The sequence below is a fragment of the Kryptolebias marmoratus genome, linkage group LG9, assembly GCF_001649575.2.
Source record: "Kryptolebias marmoratus isolate JLee-2015 linkage group LG9, ASM164957v2, whole genome shotgun sequence".
Taxonomy (NCBI): domain Eukaryota; kingdom Metazoa; phylum Chordata; class Actinopteri; order Cyprinodontiformes; family Rivulidae; genus Kryptolebias; species Kryptolebias marmoratus.
In genome coordinates this window covers 17,960,253-17,988,054 of record NC_051438.1, presented here as the reverse complement: position 1 = coordinate 17,988,054, position 27,802 = coordinate 17,960,253, and the positions used below count along the sequence as shown (strand labels likewise).

Sequence of the window (27,802 nt, the reverse complement as noted above, 5' to 3'; positions counted from 1 at the left end):
GGGGGTAAAAGACTGAAATAAAAGACAAAAATCATAATGAACCATAATGAATCTTTTCAGAATGAGTTTAAAATAATAAAAAGCGGAGAAGATGTAAGCAGTTACAGCGTGGGGGGCTCAGGGGGGGGCTCCGGCTGTGTTGGTGTCGAGATTAAACATCCGTCCCTGCCTCCACTCATCATAAAATCCATCTCTCTGACGGCTCCTGACGAATACGCTCTCATCGCTCTATTTTTATTACACTCAAAGACGGGGAGAACACGTTCTTATCTCGTAAAGCGAAGCCCAGTGGGCTTTTAAGGCGAACTCGTGGCATTTTTTCTTAAAGATGGTAGCAGTTCTGTCTCTTTGTTGAGAGAAAAATGTGACAGAGACAGAGCTGCCGTCTGCACGCTGTAAAACTTCTTTTATTTTTCCACGTGCACTGGTTTGGTCGGGCTCATTTTCACCTCTTAATAGTGCAGTAAGGGAATAAAAGATGTGGGAAAACTAAATCTTAAAATCTTATTAAATGGATTTAAAACCAACAAACACAAAATGCAACTCAGAAGACAGTTATCAGAACCACGTTAATGATTTTAAATTAATTCCACAAACAACATAAAAATGTCTCAAATGTACTTCATTTTCAGCGTTCACTTGACCTCATTTAGCCAAAGAATGACAGTCCTTCGTATTAAAGGTGTCGTGTTGTTTCCAGCTTTTTTGTTTTTAAATGAGAGCCGTTTAAACGTATCAGCAGCTTCAGGTTGTCAGAGAGAAAGTGAGTGTTGGTTTCAGCCTGACCGCTGCATCAAGCAGGACTCTGAGGACAAGGACGGGCCTTATTATTATTATTAAAGACAAAGTTATACCTTTTATGACTTCATTGATTTGCTCTTTGTGATTTGACTCCGCTTAACCAGACAACAACAAAAGGAAATAAACACCGGGCTGTTGTAAAACACGGTAGAGGTTTTGTCATATTTTGGGGTTGCTGTGTCTGGATTGATGAAATCATTAAAGCTGTCAAAAGGAAACCATGTGCCGCTCACTGCTGCATCATTTAGTTTGAGGCAAAGATTATTTTAAAGCAGGACAACACCTTGAAACAGGCGTCCAACGGCACTAAATAACTGGCTTTTCTAAGCTAAATCAATAATGAGTCTTGACATTAAAAGTACGTTAGGTTTCCTGATGGCTTCTGAAAAAAAACACTTCTATGTGCTGAATAATGTTGTTTAATGACAGCAGTACCGACCAGCAAAGTGCCAGAATTAGAAACAGCCACTGCAAGCTGGATTAACTTAAATATTTTTATTTTTTTTATTGTTTTTTTTTGTAAATACTTTTATTGTAGCCACTACAAAGACACGTTAGTTATGATGTAAAAACCTAATCTATGACACACTGAACCAAAGATCGTAACTTTAGCATTTCGTTAGCGTCAGAACGACTTAATTCATTACATCAACAGCTTCGCGTTTGATAAACAGAAGAAAAGAGAGGCTGTCGGCTACTTCTAACATTCACTTATTTTAGCATACTGATTAGATAAGAACGGAGAATCGGCGAGCCAGGTGAAAATAAGCACACCTCTGGAGCTCTTTGATCATTTGTTCTGTACATAAAGCCAAATAACAGCGTTAAAACCTGGAGGTTTTACATCCCGGAGTGATTCGTCCTTCAGGTGTTGTAGCTTTCTGCTGGTTTAGTAACCTTTTAAAACATTTTCATTTGCAGTAAACTGATTTGCCCAGCCTGAGAGACACCAAACACCAAAGAGGCTGTTCAGACTTGTTGTCACGATTGTCAAATCCATTTCAGGTGATTTGACTGCGAGCTGTCGGCTCTGACACCTGCGTGCTCTCCAAAACGTTTCGCAATCGAAGGCCGATTCTTCCCCGCACCGTACGCAGACACACACACAGCCACGCCGGCGAGCGTCAAGCAGGAGATCATCGGCGTCTCTAATAACGACAATACATTCAGACCTCTGAACTGTTTTACTGTTCCGACATTAACACCGTTCAGAGCCGTTTGAGTCAATCAGTTACCTAAAAGACGCCATTTAAGAGAAACAAAGGCACTTCTTAGATGATTAGTGACTTCACAGAGCTCTGTGTCGGAGCAGAGGCTGAAGATTTGAACCTGTGAAAAACCCACGGTGAGCTGAGAGCCGTCAGCTGTTTGACACAGCTTCTCTGTGGATTTTACAGCCGGGATAACGCTGCTCTGTCTGTTGTCATCTCATTGACGGAGCACATCACAGCAGGCCCGAAACCAATCAGAGCAAACAGGAAACCAAAGAGAAGCTCACCAATCCAGCATCCTGTAATCCACTTTGACTAATTAAATCCAGACAAAACAATCATTTATACTGAGAAGGATTTAGTCTAAAATAACAAAATAAAAGCTGCATTTTCAAAATACTGCTCAGAATCTTTAATGATCTTTAATCAGCCAGCAGCTGAGGTGACTTGGCTTGCTCTTCTGCCTGAGTGGGGTCACATCAGTCCAGTAGGAGGTCCTAGCTCGGCTTTGGACGGATTGTGTACAGAGTACTAAACGTGTGTGGATAAGTGAGGTCCAGACCACCTCCAAAGGAGACTTTTTCAGCGGGCACTGAGGGAGTTTGGACCTATATTTAGAGCGATCCGATCACAATCGGGTACATAGAAACTGTTTTAACCAACAGGTCCGAACTACCTCTAAGTGGTGATTAGTGTGCGCGCTCTCTAAGTCGGATTGTTGCAACACAGGGCGTGATGACACGTGGTGACGCGGAGCTGCCGATGGGAACAGTGTTGAAAATAAATCACCTGAATGAAAACATGAAACACACTAATCAGGAGCTCAGATGCTCTGCGGTGGATCCTGTTTCTCCCCTCGTATGTTGGGAACTCTGCGGTCTTGTGCGTCACTGTCTGTGTGCCACGATGGCTCACCAATAACACCTATGACTGCTGGGAAACACATGAGTGTGTGTGTGTGTGTGAGGGGGGGTTGTAAATATTGTATTAGAGAGCATTTTCTAAAGAAAAAAGTTGCATTGTCACATCTAACAGCTACGTTCTCTGTCTCTTTTTCATCCTTTCTCTCCTCCCAAACTATTTTCCTTCCTCTTTTTTTTTTTTTTCTGAATCCCCATCTTCTTGTCCCGCCGTCTCCAGCCGATATCATCTCCACTGTCGAGTTCAACCACACCGGAGAGCTCCTGGCCACGGGGGACAAAGGCGGCCGGGTGGTCATTTTTCAGAGGGAACCAGAGGTGGGCGCGCGCACACGCCGACAGTCCGCTCAGATGTTTTCAGTTTTTATTACGTCTGTGAAAGCAGTGACGGATGCACTCAGGCTCCCTCCAGCCACAGATCGCTGCAGATTGCTTGATAAATAGTTGATGTCGCCAGTATTTCAGAAAGATTGCCCAAAGTCACGCTGTTTCTTTATAACGGAGGGAGTTGGGTCCGGAGTTGCAGTGCACTGCATCACACATGGGGGGCAAATGTGTGTTTTTCTCTGATTTTTTCTTTCTTTTTTCACGTTCGTAGAGCAAAAATGATCCATTTTCCCAGGGAGAGTACAACGTGTACAGCACCTTTCAGAGCCATGAGCCTGAATTCGACTACCTTAAGAGTTTGGAGATCGAGGAGAAGATCAATAAGATCCGATGGCTGCCTCAGCAGAACGCTGCACACTTCCTCCTCTCCACCAATGGTAAGACTGCAGGACTCCCTGCCCCACCTCCAAACAAACAAACAAACAAACAAACATCTTAAAGAGGCCAGGGCCTTACATTAAATCGTGACGGAGCATTTCGCTCAAATATAATTAAAGGCCCAGCATTCCTCGAAGGAACGCACATCGCCCGCCGCCTTTCATGTCAGACCTTTAGACTAAGCTGAGAAATGAAGTAGCCGTCGGTCAAAACTTAAAAAATAACATTATGCACAATCTCACGTTGTCACTCTCAGAGTATGTGTCGTGTGTGACTCTCAGCTTCCACCACAACAAATTTTAGCTCAATATCTGTAACTTTGATGGAGTTGTAGCCATTTTTGTGTTGACAAATGTCGCTTAGCTGTGGCAACCATCTTGAACTGGAGTGACTCCAGAAGGAAATAAATTCTAGACGTGCATCCAGTGATTATTTCCTGAAGGTTTCATTAAAATCCATTCAGTGATTCATGAGATATTTTGCTAACAGAGTTTAACCTAAATAGTCAGTAGGAATTTGCGCAATTTGTTATGATTCATATTCTGTGTTGAGGATCAGTCTCGGCTACAATCACACCAAATTTTAGGCCAGTATCTGTAAAATTGATTGTTATAGCCATTTTTAAGGTCAGTTGGGTGTGGCAGCCATTTTGGAAAGGTTAATCAGTTGTAGATGCACACATCCAGTGGTTACTTTCTGAGAGTTTCAGTAAAATCCATCCTGTAATTCATGACACATTTTGGTAACAGACAGACACAGGCAACAACATTATTGCTCCGTTTTTGCTTTTGTGTCTTTTGTAACCTTTGTATGTAAATAAAAAAAAGAAAAAGAGGGAAAAAAAATTGGAGTTAGAGTTTAGCTTCTGATGTGTTTAATTTAAAATCCTCGTCTTTTCGCCGCTCGGTCGCGGTGCTATCAGTGACTGAATTTGAGCGAAGGGCCACTGTTTGTTTCGCCATCACAAATCTGAAGTGCATTAGCATCCAAGTTTGTGTTGCTCGACAGAAAGGTCTAAATTTATGGTTTATGTGCAGAGTTTATGGCTATGCTGGAAGATGTATAGATTCACCCTGAGAGCCCTGTTATTGATTTCTTTAAGTACTATATTATTTATAACGGAGGGGATGAAAAATGTAGGAGCTGCTTCAGCAGCCGGCTGTTGATGCTGCTGAGATGCTTTCTGTCATTATTTTCTGTGTTTTAGAGAAATCTGTCAAACCTGAGGACAAGAGTGTGCAATTAGTTGATTTCTGAAGGAGGTATTTGTCGAGTTGAATATGAAATGCATATTTACATCCGTGTTTAGTCTCTTCTGACATTTTGATCCATTCTTATCAGATACCTTCAGGTAAGTGATAATGTAATTCCCCGTGTCTGTTTGTGTGTGTGTTTGTCTGTCATGTTAGCAAAATATCTCATGAACCAGTTGGACGCATTTTTAATGAAGTTCTCAGAAAGTAATAGTTGCAGCTGCAGCTGGTTAACTGGTCTACCCGATTCAAGATGGCTGCCACCGTTAATGACCTGTAGAAGACAAAAAATGGCTTTGATGCGATCTGTTTTATAGATATTGAGCTAAAACTTGGTGTGGTAGTAGCTCAGAGTCTTCACAAACATGTGTTCTGAGCACTAACAGATCCCTTGAGATCCTACATACACGTTACTTTTGAGATTTGACCAAAATGGCTAAAACTCCATCATTTTTTAGGATAATAGTATATTAGTATATTAGTGTAAACTTTAAAGTAGAAGGCAGCGGGCGATATGCGTCCCCTTTAAGTATTGGTCTTTATAAATTTTAAATGTTAAGTTACTTTTTTTTTATGGATTTATTTTTACTCTTGGGAAACAATTAAAAAACATTTTATGCTCAACATGTACTGTACCATTTTTACAACAAATAAAATCCTTTTTTTTAAATTTCAAGAAATCACCATTGTTGATGCACCTTGGTGGATGCTTTCAGATCTGAACACTTTAACCGACTAATCGTGAAAGACTGAGATTTTTGGATAAAAAGGTTAATATTTCATACAAAGTATCTAACAGTATATATTTTATTAGATCTTTTTTTTTTTCTTTGGAAATCAAAAATCTGAACTCTCACTTCACCGCACTACGTCTTCCGTAAGCTGGTGTGTCGAAGGGATTAAATGTAAGTCTCATTTCTGTCTGTAGAGAGCGTAAAAATGTTCCAACTACAGCAAAACCTGAACAAAACAAAAGATATACCTCCACTTTTCTGTGTCTCCTCAGAAAAAAAACACACCAGCACACACCTCTCTGGCTCTTAAGTCAGGACTGTGAGGGATTGCTTTAATCTGAGCCATAAATTCTGTTCTTTAAGGAATTTCCAGCCTTTAATGACTGTGTCTGTTTTCCAGATAAGACCATTAAATTGTGGAAGGTGAGTGAGCGAGACAAACGGCCAGAAGGATACAACCTGAAGGACGAGGAAGGTCGCATCAAGGACGTCTCCACGGTCACCTCCCTGCAGGTATCTTGTCTGCCCGTCCATCCAGGCTCTTTCTTCTCTGTTCTCCTGAAATGCTCGGGCAGTGAATCTGGGTCAGGGAAGACAGCTGTGCTTGCATGCACGAAAAAAAATGGGTCACTGGCACAAGGTACACAGGAGTAAGTGTGAGTTTATGGGGGAGGTGGAATCCTCTGTTAGAAGCTGCCGCTTCTGGTTAAAACATTAATGTTTCCGGTAGGAGTGAAAACTCAGCAGCCAGCGACTCAGCGTGTCCCTTTTGGGTTTTATGTGTGTGTATCCTTATAGATCTATATTTATAGATGTCTGAGAGCCAGTGTGTGAAGCTGGTGACTCTGTTTAGATAAAAGTAATCTTTATAATCTTTTGACGTGGTGTTCTGTGGAAAGGTTGTCGACATAAGAGATGTTATCAGTTAGCTCTCTGATCGAGCCGAGTTTCATTATGTCTGGACTGACGAGCTAACGGCTAGTTCGAACGTGGCCAAGACCGAACTCCGCTTTCCGAAATGTCACAGGGCTTTCACTCAGACGCCGTTTCACATGTTCGCTCTGCCGTCAGTTTCTCGTTACAGTTTATTTAACTGGAATTTTGCGGTTATGGGCAAGTGCGCACAGCAGCAGCTGCAGCTGGCTGTAGCATTCCCAGTTCAGCCTGAGGCATTTTTGGCTGGAGTATCACAGCATTTCCGCTGCGATGACCATATATCGGGAAACTGGCAGGGATCACATCAACACTATGAAATTTATGAGATGGGGGTTATTTAAGATGCTCTTGGCCTCACTCAGACTAGTCATTAGCTCATCAATCTGGTCAGAATGACCCTATTTCTCCAAACTGAGATCATTTAAAACTGTATCTACAACCAGTAAGATATTAATTATTCAAACTTTCCATAGAACCCGACCTCATTCCCCATGTATTACTGATGATGTAGCTGAAAAATCATATATAATACAATCTATTTTTTCTTTGAAATAGGTGAGGTATACTGTTTTTCTTTTTTAAGCTGATAAAAGAGCCGTTACATCGGCCTTCCTGTTTCCAGGTACCAGTCTTAAAGCCCATGGACCTGATGGTGGAGGTGAGCCCTCGGCGAGTGTTTGCCAACGCCCACACGTACCACATCAATTCCATCTCAGTCAACTCCGACTACGAGACCTACATGTCCGCTGACGACCTGAGGATCAACCTCTGGCACCTGGACATCACCGACCGCAGCTTCAGTATCCTTCGGCGAAAATGACAAATGGCAGCGACCGGAAGCAATAAAGACGGGCGCATAAATACGCACGCTTACTCCGGCGCGTATACGAGCGGGAGTGCAGCAGAGGGACACGTATAATTAATGCACATAATCACACTTACATGCTTACACATACTCAATAATATACCCTGCCCACACAGACACTCATAAACACGCACATAAAATACTGCAAACCCCACTTTGTCGTATGAAGAAATGCACAGAGACACATCGTGTTGGGGGAGGGGAATACAATTTATAAGGAGTCAAACTATATCCTTATGAATAATTCAGAAGCTGCATAAATATTTCAGCTCCTTTCTGGGTTCTAATCCACATCGGGACTCAGACCAGTCGCATGCCTGACCCAGGCAGGATTTATAATATCACAGTTCATCTGAATATGGATTTACTTTTCTTCAAACAGTCCCCCAAAGATATATTTTTATTGGTTTGCTCTATTCGGCTGTAAATAATTCACAATGTCGCCTGTGTTTACACGCGCTTGTGCTTAAGTTTTGCGTGCCTTCGAGGGCTTCGCCATGAACAGTTGTGTTAGTGTCCTTTTGAGCAAATGAGTGAAGAAAACTTCCATAAATATGGATCCATACGTGATTAAATACAAGTTTCAAGGAGGACTGTGCTGATTAGGCAGGATAAACCCCCCCCTGAGAAGTGGAGTCTTTGCCGTTTCCCTAAGCGACGCCTCTTTCTGTCAGACATCGTTGACATCAAACCAGCCAACATGGAGGATCTGACAGAGGTGATCACAGCGTCTGAGTTCCACCCCCACCACTGTAACCTGTTCGTCTACAGCAGCAGCAAAGGCACCCTGCGTCTGTGTGACATGAGGGAAGCAGCGCTGTGCGACAAGCACTCCAAACGTGAGTAAACCTGCCGAGACGGCAGAGTCGTTGTGCTTTAGCCTCACTGCCCAGATGGTTTTGAGTAGGACGAAAATTATCTTTTTTTTTGTAGTTTTTCTGCTTTTTAGAAAAACCTATTTTCTCCCAAATGACTTTCAGGCACATTCTATCATTTTATGACAATTTTATAGCCCTTTAAACCCTGAGGAGACCCTGACCCTAGCCCTGGGCCAAAAATTTTTGCATTTTTTTTTAGTTTGAAGCATTTCAAGCTGCGTTGTGTAGGCAGTGACCTGAAATTGCAAAACCTCATTAAGTCAGTTCACTAATTGAGTCCTCCTTAATGAAAAGAATAAGAAGTTTGAGATGTTTCTTATAACGTAGGAGCACTTTGTATTGTATTTCTTTGAGACTTTTCTTTTAAGATTTTGTTCAATGCTTCTTTTCGCCTCAGGTCTGTTGTTTCATTAATACAGAAACACTTTTTTTTTTTTTCTCGATAAATCTTTTCCCACTAAGGGGGATCAAATCAGTTCATGGTACATTTGGTTTTCTACTTTGGGCCTATAATATCCAGGCTTTCTTTTTTTTTTTTTTTCTTTTACGGTCCTTTTCCCTCCTGCTGAAATGTTTTCCATTTGATTTACAGCTCTGACCATGAGTCATTGGTGCAGTGTCGCTGCACAGGCTGTGCCCAACGTGAAGCTACAGCGCTCATTTTTCTCGGCAGCGGCGACTTTTAGAGGAATAATTAACGTTTCTGAGATGTTTACATCCAGCAGTATGCAGACAGCGACTTTTCTGCAAAAATTAAAAACTCCGCCTTATTGTCACTCATCGGTGGCATCCCTTTAAGGTGGTTTGCAAAAGTATTCCTGCCTCAGGTTACAGGCTGGATGGGTGCAATCTGTAAATCAAACCAGACTGTTCTGCTGGAAGGTGGTGGAAAAACATCCCCGCAGCATGATGCTGTCACCACTGTGCTTCATTGTAAGGGTGGTATTCTTAATGAGAGGTCGTGCCTCGGACATGATGTTGACCTTGATGGCCTAAAAGTTTGAGTTTGGTTTCATCGCACCACAGGATCTTCTGCTACATGTTTTCTTTTTTTTTTTTTTTTTGGGGGGGGGCAAGTTTTTTTTCCCCTTTAAACATGGTCTTTTTCCAATAAAATTTCTGGTTTGAAAGGCAACAAAATAACAAGATTACCAAGAGGGATGAGTATTTTTTGCAGCTGACTCTATCTTTAAACTTAAGATAAACAGAAATATTTTCTGTCTGGCATCTGGTTTAACAGCGCTCACCCCCTTCCCCCCTTTTGTCTCCCCTCACTCCTGCAGTGTTCGAGGAGCCGGAGGACCCCAGCGCTCGCTCCTTTTTCTCCGAAATTATCTCCTCCGTGTCAGACGTGAAGTTCAGCCACAGCGGCCGCTACCTGCTCACCAGGGACTACCTGACAGCCAAAGTCTGGGACCTCAACATGGAGAGCAAGCCCCTGGAGACATACCAGGTGGGTTCGTGACAAACCTGAAGGAATGGACGGTGCAGCAGAGGAAGCAACAGGACGATAAGAAAAAAATCCCTCTTTTGGGGAACAGTTTTAGGGCAAAGTGTAGCAAATATTGTTTGCTTTTAAAGACATATACTGCTGCTGTCCTCACAGAACAGGCTGCTGCTCCAAAGTTCTGGTTTGTTTCACTTGGATGAGATCTAACATTCAGATGTCTTTACCTCAAACACTATAACCCAGTTTGAAGAAACCTCTGATTGTCATTATTGGAGCAAGATAACCACTAAGCTTGTTTACATTTATGAATTTCAATTAATACTCAGGAAATCAGGTCAGCAAGTTGTCTGCAGGTCCTCACCGTAGAGACTCTCAGCGCTCGATGTGTTTAAATGACACATAATGAAATTACCACATAATGACAAAAAATGACTGTTTTGTTTACAGAGCTTCAACGAGTCTTTAATTTTGCAGGTAGAAATAAATGACGAAAGAAAAAAAGCAAATATCAGCATGCATACTCAGTTACTTTTAATTCTCTGTTGGTCTGTGTATCTTAGACTTTTACCAAAAGAGCTAATAAAGTTTAAAAAAAAAATCCTAAAACTCAGGTACATATCACAGGCTCTTTGGGAAATGTCTAGCAAAGATGACTTTTAAAGTTTAAAGACGGGTTTCAGAGATTAATTTCCCGAGTCAGACTTTGTGGCGGATTCTTTGTTTTATGTTTACGTCCCAGATTTAAACGATCCGACTCGTGCTACACTTCATCCTGCTGGGTGACTAATATTCCTTCACGAAAGGGGGGGGCTTTACCATACAGGAAAATATGCAGAGTTGGAGGAATGAATCACGGGCAGAAGGGGTGCTTCACACATTCACAGGACTTACGATTAGATTTTTTTTTATTTTTTTTTTTACCAGTGCTTTTTCAGGAATATTTAAATTGAGAAAGTTTTATTTATTCTTGTTCAACCAGCAGAGACTCTCAGTGCGGTCAGCTCTGTAACTTTGTTTTGGATCTCTGATAAATCCAAACGTGCAGTGAGCCGCGTAAGCTGAGGAAACCAACGCAGTTTGTCTCTTTGTGTCACTTTTGAAGGCTCACAAGAGGCCGGAGTGCTTATCAGCTTTTTTTTTGTTTTGCTCCATGTATTTAGTATTCCTTCCGTGGGTGTTTGGATGAACATGTGTGTGTGTTTGTGTGTGTGTGTGCCTGACGTGTGAGGGCCTATGAGGCAGCCAGGAGTGGGAGGCTAAGACGCACCGGAGCTATTTATAGGCTGCAGAGCCTCCGCTCGTGAAGTAAAGCGGGAAGGAGGGATACCTTACCCAGCGGCTGACACCTAGATCTGCAATGCAGCACGGAGGGGGAGGACAAGGGGGGGAAGGAGGGAGGAGAGGGGACTGAGAGGTAGAGTGAGGATAGTGTGATGAAAGAGGAGAGAAAAGTAACGGATCGAGCAGAAGGCCAGGGAAAAAGAAAGCAAGTTGTCTGAAGATACATACATTAGCTTATGGCAGGGGTAGGCAACCCTGGTCCTGGAGGGCCACCATCCTGCATGTTTTACCTGTTTCTCTGCTTTGACACACCTGATTTGAATCAATGGGTGATTAACAGGCTTCTGCAGAACTCAAAGAGGTGATTTAACCACTGAATCAGGTGTGTTGGAGCAGGGAAACAAGGAAAACATTCAGGATGGGTGGCTCTCCAGGACCAGGGTTGCCTACCCCTGGCTTATGGCTGGCTAGCCCTTAAACAGGACTTAAGGGTAGAGTTATGGACAAACTCAATCGAACTTTTTATTTTTCTTTTGTTCCTGTTCATACTGTACATCATTCAAACAGGAAGAGAGTGTGAAACTCTGACAATGACATGAGCAGAAGCTGATTTCAGTCAGGATTCGACACTGGAGATGTCTCAGAGCTTCAACTTTTGTTTTTAATTTACAAGAAGCATAACAAAACCTTTTATAAATGAAGACGAGTGTTGTCTTTGTAAATAGGAATCCAGCTGAAATGCTCACTGGGGTAAAAAGAAGAATATTGCAGCTGGTTGCCATCTCTTTGGGTGAGTCTGGAGGACTGAGTCCATGACAAGGCGCCCTGCAGGAGGCTGGTGTTTTTAAATAAAATCACCGTGTGTGCCTGAGATCTGGATCAGAACATCTCAACACTTTAAAGCTAAAGTGTTTTGGAAGACTGACGATACTAATACTGGCTTCACACCACCTACGTTACATATGCACGAGTGGAGCGTCATCAGTTTCATTTTGACTCTCCTGTTACCAGACTAATAAATGACATGCTTTTCAAAGTGGGGGAATCTGTGACGGTGTGGCTTCAGCTGTAGCCGAGACCCAATGTGGAACATATTCACGGTAAAAATGGTGACGTTTCGTTTTTTTCTTTCTCCCGCTTTTGAACGAGAGTTGATCTGGTTACAACCGATGATAACGGCGGAGGCTTGACGCCGAGCACGGCGGCTGCAGGCAGGTGCGGATTTCAAGCGCTTGCATCACCAAACAGACAAAGTGCTGACAAAGGTCGGAGGGAAGCACAGGGGAAAAGAGTTATGAGACTCTGTGTGTGCTCACATGTGAAGCTCTATTATCACTCCCTCGGAGGGTGTGATAACAGTGAACTGAATGTTAATGAGTTTAGTGTGATGGAAAAAGGGGTTTAGAATAAAACACGTTCCTGGATCTTGTATTGGTTCAGAGCTGGCATTATTTTTTAAAGTGCTTCCTTTAGGGAAGGTTCAGTTGCAGCTTGACCTGAACTGATGCGTTTCATCCGTTCTGAGCTTTGTGCGTTTGCTCTATCCTCCATTTTCCAGTTTGTACTCCAGGTCAGCAGCCGGGAAGTTAATCAGCTGAGTGCCGGACTCATTTCTGTTATATTTACTCGTGTGTTTTTTGTCCAGGTACACGATTACCTCCGCAGCAAGTTGTGCTCCCTGTATGAGAACGACTGCATCTTTGACAAGTTCGAGTGCGCCTGGAACGGCTCAGACAGGTAATCCTGTTGTGTCTCTGTGCTTTTTGTGTTTCTGTGCAAACTACAAGTTCCCAGGAGAATAAAAAAAACCCAACAAACTTGGTAGGTAGCACCAACAAGTTGATTACCAAAGAGCTATTAGCTGAAAACCTGGCACAGAGTAGATGATCTGCTGAAGGATGAGACATGATATAAAACCCACAGAAGTGGTTTAAAACATTTGATGTTACCGTATCTGACTTTCATAAATATACAAAGAAGCTTCTGTTCGGCAGACACTTGGTTTTTTGGTGCTACCAATACCTTTTTTTTTTTTTATTTGACCTCCTTAAAAAGATCTCCAAACTGACACAAATAAATATTCTGTAACTTCAGATCCTCCTGAGACAAAAAACACACTGTTAGCATCATCCGAGACTATTATTACTGATGAGCCTAACTATTGTATTTGATATTCTCATTAGATGTGCTCCATCTGTTTTATAGATCTGCTCGACTTAAACAAAGCTAACCACGTGACAGAAATGATAATAAAAAAAACTGATTCGATCCTTTCTCTCCTTCTGCCCAGCGTGATCATGACGGGAGCCTACAACAACTTCTTCCGAATGTTCGACCGCAACACCAAGCGCGACGTGACCCTGGAGGCCTCGAGGGAGAGCAGCAAGCCCAGGGCGGTCCTGAAGCCGCGGCGGGTCTGCGCCGCCGGAGGCAAGCGGCGCAAGGACGACATCAGCGTGGACAGCCTGGACTTCACCAAGAAGATCCTGCACACGGCCTGGCACCCCACGGAGAACATCATCGCCATCGCCGCCACCAACAACCTGTACATCTTCCAGGATAAGCTCAACTCTGAGATGCATTAACGAACCGGATGTCAGCGGCGGATTCAAATGAGTTTACAAACACACACACACAACTATGCTAGAATGTACAATATGAGACTCGCACACTTGCCCACACGCCCAGGAAGATGCCTAACACACACACACACACAACAACTCCTTCACCTCCTCCTCAACCTCCCACAACTGAAAGGAGTCCAGCCAGGGATAAAAATAGGAAACTGGCTGGATTACACAATGGATTATGGATTGGAAAATTCCCCGAGCTGTGGATTTGTTTTTAATTGTTAGCCTGTGGATTGTGCTCAATGGTGTTTTCATGGCTTCAGCTCAGCGTCTGAGGGCGATCAGATCCCCCGCAGATCGGAAAGACACATTTTTGTCTTTTTTTTTTTTTTTAATTTCTAACTCTTCAGCCTCTTTTGCTTTCTCCACCACCTCCTCCTCCTCCTCCTCTGTACTTGTGTGCTCGAGCAAAACCTATTCTTATCCCTTTGCCCACTGTTTTGTGTGAAAAAAAAAAGAATCTCTTTGTGGTTGTCTACCAGCAGCACTGATGAGAAACGGGGCATTTATATAACAGGTTTTTTTTCACGTCCGATCAGCGTTTTTTGTTTTGTTTTTATAGCTTCTTTTTAACAGGTGCTGATGATGGTTGTTCCAGTGACAACATGAAACGATTTGTTTAGTGAAGAAGGAAGAACTTACGACCCTCCCCTCCTCAACCCACCAGATGCCTCCCTGATTCAGGAAAAAACAAAACATCCGACAGAAAGAAGCCGCCTTCTAACACGAGGAGACACGTTCACAAACACGCAGTGTGTTGCAGCACTGACTGTTTTCTCTGCTGAAACAGGTCCAAATGTCTCTGTTTGTGGTTTCTGCTTCTGGTCCAGGGCTTCTGTCGTGTGCTGCTTCAACACTTCGAAACATTAAACTCAGATAAAGCAAAAACAATAACATTATGAATAATAATAATAATAATAATAAAAAAAAAAAAGTTCAATACTTTCAGCAATGAAGCAAAAAGATGCTGCATGTCAAACGGATTTATTCTAAGTATTTATAAATTGACTGACTTGGCTGCCCTGGCTGCCATTTTAACCTTTTAGCTGTAGAAAAGGCTTCAGGGGCCCCGGGGCTCCGTGCAGCACGAACAACCATAGATGACTGAGCCCTTTGTGTTTATTTGTGTCCTCGGACACTGAAGCATGTTTACCAGTGACCGGTTTGTACACGTCCGTTCGGAATGAAGCTGTCAACAAATCGGTTTCTACTCACTGAAACAAGAAACCCCAAGGAATGTTTCAGATAAACGTTACACTGTAAAAAAAAAAGAAAAAAAAAAAGGTCAAGGGGCCTCGGTGGCATCTGTCGACATCAGATGTGTTCCTGACATGAATGAGGTTTTCTACTGTCTGTCAACCAACTGCGGACCCGACCGTCTGTCCTGACGATCGCCTCCAAAGCTACAGCAGAGTGATGGTACTTTCAACTCTTTGGCCTTCCTCACTGACGACTCTACAGTTGTGCAGAAGCTCTTATTTTTTAAAGATGGACTCCTCTTTTCTTGGGTTCTTCTGTTTGGAACGTCCGTCAGTCGTACTTCACATCCTTATCGAATACCGTTGATCCGCATATTTTTGTCTAAATATATGTTGACATGATTGTCAAAAAGGGACAATTATAAATAATGTTAATATGTTTTTTTTCTGAATAAAGGGTTAAAAAAAATTGCATCCAACGAGGGCATGGCTGTGATTTTTATTATAGGGTTAAACATCCATCCACCCATTTTCTTTACACGCTTTTTCCTTTCCGGGTCGCGGGGAGCCGGTGCCAAGCTTCAGCCATCACTGTGCGAGAGGCGGGGGACACCCTGGACAGGTCGCAAGTCCATCACAGGGACACATAGAGACAAACAGCCATTCACGCTCTCACTCACACCTAGGGACAATTTTAGAGTTACTAATTAAACTAACATGCATGTTTTTGTTCTGTGGGAGGAAACCCCACGTGCACACAGGGAGAACAGAGTTAACATGTGGATGGAAATATTGTCATATAGTGAATCTTTAAGTCCTGTTATGTAGTCTCAGGTGCCATCTAGTGGCTATATGTAGTTCGTACATTTGGAGGTGAAATCACTCTTGGAGGAACTATAAAAGCTGGATTACAAACCCTTCACAACCAACTGGTAACTTGATCATTTACATTTAAACGATTACCATAAACATCTTGATTTGTCACAGTTTTCACTTTTCTTGCATTTGCACAAACGCTACACTCAAACTCATCTAATGCCAGCAGGGGTGGGCAATCCTGGTCCTCGAGGGTCACTATCCTGCACGTTTTCCTTGTTTCCCTGCTCCAAAACACCTGATTCAGTGGGTAAATCACCTCTTCATGTTCTGCAGAAGCCTGTTAATCACCCATTGATTCAAATCAGCTGTGTTTAAGATTAGTACAGTACGGATAATGTTAAATAAATACAGCAGAGAGCAACTGTTTATATCATGTTTATATGTCACGGTACAGAAAAACAGAAGGCATTTAAACTTACAGCACATCGCCAATGAGAGACTTGAAATGTTCAGTAAATCAAATCTCTGCACAGCAGAGATGGCGACACAAACAAACACTGGTGGGAAACGAAGGAGAAAACCAGAGAGGACAGAAAAAAAAGGTTTGCTTCACTGCCAATGTGGCTGAAATTTAAAAATCTAAGAATCAAAACTATTTAAACTCAATCCAGATCTCAAAATATTGTTTTAAGGCACTTCAATAATAACTTAGTGAACATTTGTTTAGTGTTAAATTATTAAAAGTTGACAGCAAATTAGGCCTCCGTAGGCAACGAGTTCCTTCAATAATTCAGAGTTAAACAAAAACGACAGCACACTTCCTTAAACAGTGGAATACTAATAATGATGATTTTAGACATCAAATATGTGCAAATATCACTCAAGATTCATGAGGATTTGTCTGATAAATCAAACTGACTTCATTAACTTTGCGGTGAGCACCCATGCAGCTTAAATTGGATGAAATGTTTCAAACAAACACACAGCGAGGGATGTTCCCACGTTTCTCCTAATGTAGTGATAGGCAGTAAAACCTCATTAGTTTGCGTTTCTACTCAGTCTTTTAACCACACGGTATATATTTTGGCTCAAAAGCTTTAGGAACACAAACACGTACCTGCAGATATAAATGCCTGAGGATCTGTGCACTCTTCTACACTCTGCCTCTCTGTGAAAATTGCAATTAAAAGCAGTGTTTTACCATCGTTAGCGTTCCTTAAGTACTTTCATGGTTATGAGGCATCGTTTCTTTGAAATGTGCATTCCCCTCTACCCGTCCTCGCGTGTTGCCGTTTCGGCCTCCGCCTCTGAGTGCTCCTCCAGCCGCGCGGTCAGGAAGGGGTTGAAGAAGAAGTCGAAGCCAAACTGGAGGGCGTTTTGGGCCGTGCGCCTCCAGTCGTGCTCGATCTTGTACTGTTTGCGGCTGAGGACGCGGGCGTCGCCGCATGATACGCAGTGGATGGCTTTCATTTCAAACACGGGCCACTTGGAGCCTAGTCGTCCCTCCAGGATGGTGCTGAACTCCACCAGGCTGCCTGCGTTCAAGTGCAACAGCACAGACTTGAACTCGTTACTCGCCCGCAGAACGATGTCCTTAGTTGCGTCTTCGTCTTCTACGATGGTCCCGTTCCGGGTCTTCCTCTCGAGCGGCATGCCCAGTGTGACTTCGAACTTGTAGCGGTCGAACCGTTTGATGTGGCACTGATGCTTGGCCAGTTTTTTCAGTTTACAGAGCGGCTCTTCGTGAGGAGGAGCCGGGGCGGGCAGCGGGTAGGGTTCGCTGCTGCCTTTTTTCTCGTCACACAGCGGATAAGGATCCCCGTACAGACACCGCATCCAGTCCCCCAAGAAGACGGGCAGCAGGTTGATAACCGACTGCGGCCCGTTCTCGATGTCGGTCACGCGCACGTACTTAAAGCGTCCGGTCCAGGTGACCCGGTGTCCTTCAAGGTGAGAGCAGAGGATCTGGGTTTGCGCCATGTTGGACTCTTTCCACGCCAAAGGGCCGCAGAGGTTGCTGTATTCGGGCCACGTCAGGGTGGAGTTGTACACCTTCATGCCTTCAGACCTGTAGACGTACATCCAGCAGAAGAGCACCACGGCGCTCAGCCACACCAGGACGAGCTTCACGATGCTGCTCCCTGACAGTGAGCGGAAAACCACAATGGGGTTGAGCCTGAAGCAAGTCCAAAGCCTCAACATGACCGGAACAAAGCAGAGGGTCAGTATGACCACCATCTTGGTCAGCTCTAGGGTGAGAAACCACTGCACCAACTGGATCATGAGCATTGCAGCCATGCCCAGCGAGAGGACGGGAAGGGCGAATATGAAGAGGAGGTAGCCCACACAGGTCCGGATGAGTCCTATGGCCGTGGCATTATGGAGGAACACCAAGCAAAGTTCACACCAGGTGAAACAAACCAGGTAAGGCACCAGGCACAGGTAGGTTCCCTTAAAGCCTCTCAGCTGGGCCATACGGAAAAGCAGGTAAAAAAGATGTCCATACAAGAGGCACGGCATTCCCACGTTGAACGCCATCACATCTCCCAGAGGCAGCGTGATGAACGTCATTCCAAAGATCCGGAGGAACCACAGGGACTCAGGCAGGAGGTGAGTGAGGGAGCATGCTCCGGAGAGCACCTCTGTGAGAAGGGCTTTACGGGCGAAGAGCTGAGCAGAGGCGTGGAGGCTAAGGAAGGCTGTGATGGTGAAGAAGAGGGCGATGGCAGCCAGCTCCGAGCAGGGAATCCAGGACTTATTGGCAACAGGGAAGGAGAAAACGACAAAGACTACAGAGAGCAGGAAGTACCTGACAAAGCAGAAGAACAAGGTTTATGGAGATGACGAGAAGAGAACAAGCCCGAGCCGATAAATTATTATCTTTAGATGTGAATCCCAGTAAACAGTGATGAACCTACAGATAAGGTTCCAAGTGTGTCCATCCAAAGTTGGTCTCTGCCTGCTCCAGATCGAGGCCCGGTTCAAAATGAGCCAGCAAGTCTGTGAGGGCCCGGAAATTTTCCCACGCCTTTGAATTCTATGAAGAAAGATGTTTTTATTCGACTTTTTGTCTGCCTGCTTCCAACACAGTGACATTCACTGTGCAAGTCTCACCTAAAAGCAGGTTTAACGTAGCTAAAAAAATGAAGAGAGAGCCTTACTCATCACCCACCTGAAACACCCGCAGAGTGCAGATGACCATGGAGAAGAAGGAGAGGTAGAAAACCAGCACCGGGATCAGGAAGATGAAGAACTCGATAGTGAGGTTGGAGATGATGAAGAAGAAGACGAGCGCGTTAACGTGGTGGGTGGGGATCAGGGCGCTGAGCCACTGCATGCCAGCTCGCGACGCCCAGTCAATGAGATGCTCTTTTATTTCCAGCAGGGCGTACAGAGGAAACTTCAACATCTGAAGGGAAACACAACAAACAAAGAGGGAGTCTCATTCAGAAAATCAACGGAATCGCAATCCTTATGAAACATTTCAGACTAAAAACCTGAGGAGCTTCCCTCCTCACTGCTGCCAAAGAGAACTGTTGGCTTTTTAAAACATTTTAGACTTCAATATATACTTAGAAACTGAACATAGTTGCAGAAAAAAAGCTAAATGCTCTTAAGCACCGGTATAGTTTTTCACCTTCTGATGCAGGGGCAGCTCATCGGGATTTTTCACTACGACATGATCATCGTCATCATCCGCTGCAGCAGCCATGACTGGTGACGGCACAATCCCCTGAGCATATCTCTTTGTCATCTCCACAAAATCCTCAAGACCTACATGGGAACTGGCTGCAAGCAGAGCAACAAGAAGAAAAACAAGCCTTTTGTCCCACTGTAGCTTTGCTTTCTTTTAGTTTGAATCAGTAACAATGTAAATGATTGTCTAAGAAAGCCTTAGAATGACCACAGAGGGAGAAATGGTCACTTGGTGGCTGCATTTCGAGACCCACGTACCCTCACTGGTGACCATGGTCTCCAGGACTCGTCTCTGTTTCTTGGCAGAACTGTTGAGTGGCCCTGCGGTGATGGGCGTGCCTAAAAAAAACAATAGAATATTAAAAAAAAAACAATAACCCCGATAGGAGCCACACAAACGACTGAAATAAACTTTTGCACCTGGTTCTGCGTGGACATGCTCAACATTCTCCAGCAGCTCCGAAACGGCCACTTTCTTCTTCTTCTCTGGATTCAGCTTCCAGTACATGAGCAGAGCCGCCTTCCTGACTCCCCTCTCGAAACGTGTCTCCATGGACAACTTCTTCACCTCCTCGAAGTTCTCTAAAGTGATGCCTGAGGAACGCGGGAAAACAGCTGAATTTCTACCGCTCCACCAGACCGAGGGCGGCCGTGGGAGCTTTTCCGTACCTTTCCTGGAAGCTAAGCACTGCTGCAGGAGTTTGACGGCATCCTTGCGGCCCTGTTTGGCAGCCTGGACCAGCCAAGTGACCGCTGTGCAGTTATTCAGTTCTTCGTCGCTCTCTTCTGCCAGGGCCAGAAAGTAACGACCCATCTGGACACACACACACACAAATAGATGATTATACTTGCAAGACAAGCATTGCTGGGACTTTCCGAGCTTCCTGACCTCTCACTGTTTCAATAACACTTTTCATAACGTGACTGATCTGCTGTGTTGTACCATATGGCCACTAACGGTATCTGCAATATGTTCCATCTCTCCACTGACCTTTGTTTGCGCTTTAGCATCACCTGACTTTGCTTTCTCCTCCAAATCTTCAAAACTGAACTCCTCCTCAGGCTCCTCTGAAACAGAAATGTGTTGGTAAGTCATTGTGCAGTTGATTTTATGGGTTTTAACACTGCAACATTAGCGATAGTTGATTAAAAAAGGAGGATGACATAAAACTTGAAAACCCTTTTTTTTTTTTCACCTATAGTGCCCCAGTTATTTTTATTCTGGTCGTAGCAATGTCAAGACATGGAAAGTCCAGCAACCCAATATCTTCTGTTACTTTGTTTTTCTTTTAGTTAAATGCTATCAAAAACGCTCCAGTGATTTAAAACATTAATGACTTATTTTTAGAGTTTTTGTTTTTTTTGGTCTGGAGTGATGTTGTCAGAAACTCCAGCTCCACATTTCACACGGGGAACCCCCGAGCTTTACAGTGACGTCACACAGTCTTCAAGGAGTTCCCCATCCGGACAGCGATTGGTGACAGGTGGTGGTCGGACTGCGGGAGGGGGAGGTTCTTCTATTGGAGGTTTGTATTTCAGGTTGGTCCTCTTCTAAATGTTAACTCCACAGTCTCTGTCCAGTTTCTTTTGATTTATGTTAGCTTAAAACCCCTTTTCATTTCACCTTTAGGTAAACGACTGAGGTGTCAGATGTCACACTAATAATACTCCATTGTGATATCATTGCTGAGACATTTAAAAAAATAAAATGTGATCTTTCCACTGCAGCTAAGTTATATCTAACTACCTGAAGGCTATATGATACGTTTGATAGGCTAAAAAAAAATAACAGAGGTGGAAAGGATGGGAGTGGCTGCTTTACATGTTATGCTAGATGTCTGTGGTTGTCATGGAGACAACCAGCTACCTGGGAGTGTTGGCTGCACTGATTGGTAAAGAAGTGAAAAGTGAAACGAAGCAGTAAAGTTTATGTTTCAGGTCAAAGGTCTGAGTTTGATTCGTACCTGGCTCAGGTGAGGCGGGCGTCTGTGGCGCAGCAGCAGCTGAGGAGGATCCGGTGGGTGGACTCCCTGTAGAGGCTGCGTTGAGCTGAGATCGCCCCAGCTGAGAGAGGCTTCTGGTGGGCCGGCGGGGGGATGAGGTCGTCAGCGAGGAGAGGGAGGAAGAGCGAGAGTAAAGGCTTGAACATGTCCGAGGGGAAGCAGTGGAGGGGGACGGCGAGGGAGTGGTCGGAGGGGTTGGCATCGTGAGTTTGGGCTTCTTCTGGCCCGGGGTGGACGGGGCAGCAGACGAGCCGAGGGAGGAAGTGCCCGGCCTCATCGTGCTCGGAGAGGAAGGGTTGAGTTTTGGTATGGGCAGGTTTCCTGTAGGTGATGGATCCATGGCTGAAAACTGGTCAAATTAAAACAAGGAAAGATGAGGCATAAATCTGATGTTCAGCTGAAGGGTGATGCATTTCTCAGGTCCTGTGTCGGGTCTGTTTCTTAAAAGGTAATCTTAAAGACTTTCTGATAACCTCCATCATTTGTAGATGTGTATATTTTTTTTAGGCCTGACTCTTCTTTTACCCTACACTAGCATAGTATGTTGTCACTTCAAGGCTGGCCAGAAAATGAGTGAAAAAACTGTCAAAGAAAGAAAGAAAGATGCTGAAAAACCTTCAAAAAGTTTAAAAACACATTGAAAAAGACTAGAAAAACGTGCTCCCTGGAAGCAAAATATAAAGCAATTATAGATGCTTTTAAACTTTTGCACAGTACTGTACTTGTTTGTAAAAACTAGATGAAAACTATAATGTAGATTGATAAATTTAAACTGTGTTTTAGCTCTAAGACTTCACAAAAAGGGAGTAAATCAGATGTTACTGAAGTGATATGATGATGAAAATATTTTGTTAGCTGTAATTTTGTACCTGTACTGCCTCACACAGCCCAGGTTTTCATCTATTCAGATTGTTCTTGCTGTCAGACATGTTTGTTTGTGTAAAAGTTTTAATCACCAGCCTCAGAAAGCCATCATGTGGTCCACTATGGTCTATTTTAGACATCATTATGGGCTCTGTGATGCTAAACTGAGAAGGTGATATCCTTGAGCTGACTTTAAACGTCAAGTGTCTTGTTCCAGCTGCAGGAATCACAGTTATTGTATTATATAACATAAACACCGTGTTTATGTGGCATTTACCAGGCTAATATAGAAGGTTATGAAGCCTAGTCGGCGGTTTAGCTAACATGCTAACGTTCATTTCAGCTGCCAGCTCACCTTTGCCGCGAACAAACCCGGTTTATTTCACGTCCTTCAGCTTGAAAAGCCTCGCTGGAAAAACATCCGCTGAGTTGTTATTCAGTGTCCCAAAGCATTTTTCTCCTTGAGCTGTGTGACATCTGCATATCCTCTCCTGTCTCTCCGTGGTCAAACTCCAAAACACTCGCAGCGCACAGGAAAGTCAGTCAGCTGCTCTCCTCAATGCTCACGCCCACTTTTTTTCATTCTGCGCGCTGTGATTGGACAGAATCCATGACGCCCTCTTCTGGTCGCGATGTGATTGGTTGGAGAAACAGGAAGCTCAAATGTTTTCATTGAGTCGAGGTTAATCAGCCTCGAATGCGAGCCCATTCAACTCACCATTGGAGTTTTTTAAAAAAAGACTATTTCGCCTTTTAAACTCAAGTAAATGGATTCTAACTCTAAAAAAAGGGTGTGTAAAATATAATTTGTGGCTGGTCAAATATGCTTCGTCTTTAATACTCAATATTACTATTATATTTCGTCTTGTAACAACATAGCACTCGTTTAGCAGTAGATGGCAGCAAATAACATTTTTTTTCATTTTTTTTTGCCAATAGAGCGAGTGAAAATTAGTAAAAAGCAGCCAATTTCCAAATAAAAACTAAAAAAAAAAAACTTTCAAAGAGCCTGATAATTGATAAACCCCTCTTTTTAAATTCAGGAACCAAAAACAAAACAAAAACTAGGGATGATATGAGTCTGATCCACATAGATAATTATACATACTGTAAAATATTTAATCTGTTTATTCGAATTCCTTTTGTTGTTCTCCAAACGTAAAAGAAAGACATATATAACATTTAGTTGTGAAGTTAATCTGTGTTATATACTACCATTAATGTAATAAAGGTTCCCTTATGTATGAATTATTTTTAAAATATGGTTGGTTTGGAAGTAAAGGTAAAGTGAAATGATATTTGATGTGTAATATAACCCCCCCAGTGTAGCTCATGCTCAGATTAAAAATATGTTTTAACAACATCAAAATCTGTGATACAAAATATTTGATTTGAATGTAATATTTGATGTTTTTCTGTGAAATAGGACAAAAGAATTGGAAGACAGGATTGTTTAGAAACGAGGCACTCAGAAAAAACAGGAAGGGGAACAAGCAATTAATGGACATTAAAGTTAACAAGACTCAGGGGTGTAAGGACTTAGATTAAAGTTTGATGACAAGAGTAGAAATTACACTGTAGTTAAAAAAGAAAAAGGGGGCGAGGGGAAAGAAATTAGGGCCTTAATTACGAAACCACAGCTGCTCTGAGGCAGTTATGTAATTGCCTTGCAATTTGCAGATTAATACAATCCAGGCTGGAGGATAAGCAGCACCCTTTCACTGGATTTAATCTTTTACATGCACACCTTCAATCTATATTAGGCAATCAGTTTTTTAAACCTGGCTTTGACACACTTGCACTCAAAGGTCCATCCCATCGAATGTAAGCAGCTCAAAGCAGATGTTTCTCAAAATGAGCCTGTTATGAGTCCAAATCTTCTGATTATGCTAATCCCTTTGGAGGTCTTTTCAGAGCCAGACTGCACGGTCACGGTCAGCTTTTACCAAGCAGTCATTATTTACAGAAAATTGGAACAAGCTGCGTTTGTGACTCCTGTCTGCTTGATGTCTGTCTTCCTGTGTATCGCCTCAGAGGTCACGGTTTCAAAATCTGCCGCTGAGAAACTGCTGCGGGAACTTTGTGACACAACAGACACAAACACTGTTTGTCTGAGGAGCGCCCAACTCACGCCTTGTGCGGTCCTCGTACAGCTCCTCCAACAAGGAGGAGGACAGACACAAGGAGGAGAGCAGGAGGTATGATCAGTCACCATGGCAACTAGCTGTATTTTATGTGAACAGACATTGACTGCAGTGAACATGAATATGTTCAACACAAATGCAGCTGACCTTTGAAGTTTCTCTCAGGATGCACTGAGACCAGCTCATTTTTAGATGAAATGTAAAGACGTTTGCTACTCGCTGCCTTATTTCCAACCAGCAGCCTCACCTTGACAGTGAGGACTATAAACAGTGATCTCATTCCGAAAGAAAATTATGTATTATGTAATTTTCTTGGCTAAAAATCCCCAAACATTCAGTTTTTTGTTTTCCCTAATAGATTTATTTTATGAACTGCTGTTGTTCTTTTTAAGGAATCCCTGCACTTCTTCAAATTCAGAACAACTCAACTCTTTCCTGTGGTTTATTTCTCTTGTTCAGCTGTTCCACGTATTGATCTGCAGCTATTTTCGGGACCTGGTTGGCACAGAGGTAAAGTAAAACCAAACGCAGAGAGACAAAGCAAAAAGTAGGTTAGTTACCTTTTATTGGCCTGGGTTTATACTATATTTATAACACTTCAGCTGTTTAAAATTTTGCCTCAAAAGAATAAAAATGCTACAAATGTAATGTTAATCCCTCACAGGTCAGGGATTTTTAATATTAAAGCGTTTCCAGTCGTGGCAGCTTAGTAGTGCACTGTGTTTGTAAAACACAGAAATTCTTGGGTCGTCCAGCGGAACATGTGAGCGCTTTGCTGTGAAACACCTCATAACTTGGGCAGCTTGTTCTATTTTAGGGAGCCTTAACAAATCAAATGGGAAACAAATGAAGCCATTATGTTGTGAAGATTTTGGGCACAGGCGTGGAACAACGTGCTCAGAAATCCTGGTGACTGAAAGTTGTGACTCACGCCTGGGAAGCCTAATTACCTTCATATGAACGTGTTACGTCACCCTGAGCATCTGAGCTCAACTTGTGTAAAATAGGTCAGTCTGGTGGACTGCTGCAGAAACCGTCCGAAAGATGGATGCTGTTGCCTTCAGGGCCTGCTTTTGTGCACGTGTGTGCCTTTTTTGTTAAATCTTGTTGCAATAATTTGATTCTTCGTCCAGTGTTTTAATACTAAAGACCATCTCTTAAACCTGTAATGCGGTTAATCTGCTCACAGCCATGAATATGTTAAGCTGATGGTGGACCGCTCTCATGGATACGCTGAAAATAAGATGATCAGGTTAATTTGGAAAAAAAAAAAACAGTGACTCGTCACTTACTGTGCTCCTAAATTTAGCCACAACTGATGAACAAAATCTAATAAATTATTGACTTTGGGAGAGAAGAAGTACACATATAATGTAGGACACAATCCAGCTCTACCATCCCTTTAACTCACTAATGTTATTTCCTCAGACACCTTAAGCTCTTGTTTTGTGAGGAATCACAAGGCCTCGTCATGAGATTTTTGTGATGTGAACTGGGAATATTTCCTTTATCCTGTTTCTGAGAATTGCTCTTATGTTGCTGTTTTTAAAGAGAAAAACAAATTGACCCCCCCAAAAAACATGTTGCCTCTAAATGAAAGGGAAAACAAACATACCTCAGGCCAGAAAAACAATTAGCATTCAGTCTGACATGTGCTTCCTGAGTCAATTCTTTCACCCCAAACTAACCGGGACCCATATTTATTAGTCTCCTCATTGATCTCTGTCTGCACCCCCCCTCCTCTCTTTTATTTGTAACTTATCACTCCATCTCTGCTTGCCGGCTTCAGCAGGAACACGGAGTGCAGCGAAACACTCAAACCTCCCGTATTTCTTTCTCCTTCATGTTATTCTGATTCGCCTTACGCGTGCAAAAACAGCACAAACCGATCTGAAACCGAGGAGAGACAACGGCCACCACTACTGAAGCCCATCCGGGGCCGTGTGGCCTCCCTCCTGTGACCTCCACCGCCTCACAGCAGTGAGCAGAAAACGCTGCAGCTGCAGGGAGCTGGGAGGATGTGTGTGTGCGAGCTGCTCGTGACAGCCATGGCTGGCAGGCTGAGACAGGCAGCTGTGCGTAAGTAATGCATCCTCCCCGGAAACTGGGTCACACTCACACCACTTTCATATTGTCAGATTATTTCACCTACTGTAAGGCTTTCGCAAGTCATGTAATCCTAAATAACAACAACAACAACAACAACAACAACAACAACAAAAATGTGAATTTTGAAGCTGGTATTCACTAAGGAAGCTTTTCAGGAAAGATGAAAATACAGAGAGGTTAATAAACTTTGGGGGTACTTTGAGTTTATTTGATTAAAAAAACAAATCACAAACCTTTAAAAAAACAAGATGCAGGGACTGTGGTTTTGGCAATCATTCTCAGTATCTTTCTTAGTAAACATGCGTCAATAAACAAAAGTGGAGTAATCTTACTTTGAGTTTTTCTTAAATCATAATCTATAAAAGATAGAAAAACAATCAATAAACATCATGAAAAAGCCATGTCTTGACTATAATCTTAGTTACTTTTTATTGGACAGCTTTTTTCTTCACATACAGGTATTTTTTTGTCTGTTTGTTTATGTTTTCTTTTCTCTGTTGTCACATCTTCACATCTTCATGTTTCTTTCCCCCCTCATAGCCAATGGACGTTTTGAAGAAGGACACAAACAAATGTTTGATTTTATTTTTGGAAGATTATTTATATGCATATGCATATGTATATGTACTATATATCTAACTATCTATCTCTATATTTATATACAGTATCTATATTTATCTATTGTATATCCATATATCGACAGTCTATTTATAGCTAAAAATATCTATAAATAGATATGTTTTTGTTTGATAAGACATACTGTAATCACTTAGTTTCCTTAGCTAGATAAATAATCCTTTTAATTGTTAATTCACTGAATAGGTCTGGACTGAAGTGGATTGGATCATAATTGGATTAAATGGGATTGTGTTGAATCACAATGAGGTTTATTGAACTGGGTTGGTAGGAACTCTTTATTTGTTGTATGTAACCCTTTAGTTGTAAAATGTCAATATAAAAAACAATTTGAAGCAGTAATGTGTGGACAGTACTGTAGTGTCATGTGTTTGTTGAGTCCTATTTGATTATTTTAGTACTTTATCAGCTGTATTTTGATTAAACACGTCCTTATTATTAAACAATAACACACAGTGGGGGATGTTTACATTGTTTTAGAGCAAATAGGGCTTTCCAAGTGTATTTTCCCCATAGCTGGGCAGAGAATGGTAAAAGGCTGATATTAATCAATGAGGGTGTGACATAAATAAAACAATGGAGCATCATTTGGACGAAATACAGAAACA

At 42.7% G+C, this 27,802-nt stretch overlaps 2 protein-coding genes across 5 annotated transcripts in view; one reads left to right on the top strand and one right to left on the bottom strand.

The window, feature by feature from the left end:
• LOC108243085 (serine/threonine-protein phosphatase 2A 55 kDa regulatory subunit B gamma isoform) overlaps positions 1-15,397 on the top strand; it is a 24,472-nt gene extending 9,075 nt beyond the window's left edge. For all 4 annotated transcript variants that reach the window (XM_025008616.2, XM_025008615.2, XM_037977615.1 and 1 more), the window contains 8 exons: positions 3,153-3,250; positions 3,531-3,696; positions 6,085-6,197; positions 7,243-7,420; positions 8,160-8,324; positions 9,647-9,816; positions 12,740-12,831; positions 13,385-15,397. In XM_025008616.2, the coding sequence (XP_024864384.1) occupies positions 3,153-3,250; positions 3,531-3,696; positions 6,085-6,197; positions 7,243-7,420; positions 8,160-8,324; positions 9,647-9,816; positions 12,740-12,831; positions 13,385-13,679 (1,277 nt within the window). In that variant the 3' untranslated portion in view covers positions 13,680-15,397. The remainder of the gene's footprint in view (positions 1-3,152; positions 3,251-3,530; positions 3,697-6,084; positions 6,198-7,242; positions 7,421-8,159; positions 8,325-9,646; positions 9,817-12,739; positions 12,832-13,384) is intronic.
• Positions 15,398-16,161: 764 nt separating this feature from the next.
• wfs1b (Wolfram syndrome 1b (wolframin)) lies at positions 16,162-22,853 on the bottom strand. Its single transcript, XM_017428190.3, has 10 exons — positions 22,661-22,853; positions 21,403-21,790; positions 20,430-20,506; positions 20,108-20,252; positions 19,859-20,032; positions 19,697-19,777; positions 19,380-19,531; positions 18,915-19,151; positions 18,661-18,779; positions 16,162-18,551 (listed from the first exon to the last, which is right to left on the bottom strand). The coding sequence occupies exons 2-10, from the start codon at positions 21,779-21,781 to the stop codon at positions 17,012-17,014; spliced, it is 2,904 nt and encodes a 967-aa protein (XP_017283679.1). The 5' UTR covers positions 21,782-21,790; positions 22,661-22,853; the 3' UTR covers positions 16,162-17,011.
• Between the last annotated feature and the right edge of the window lie 4,949 nt (positions 22,854-27,802).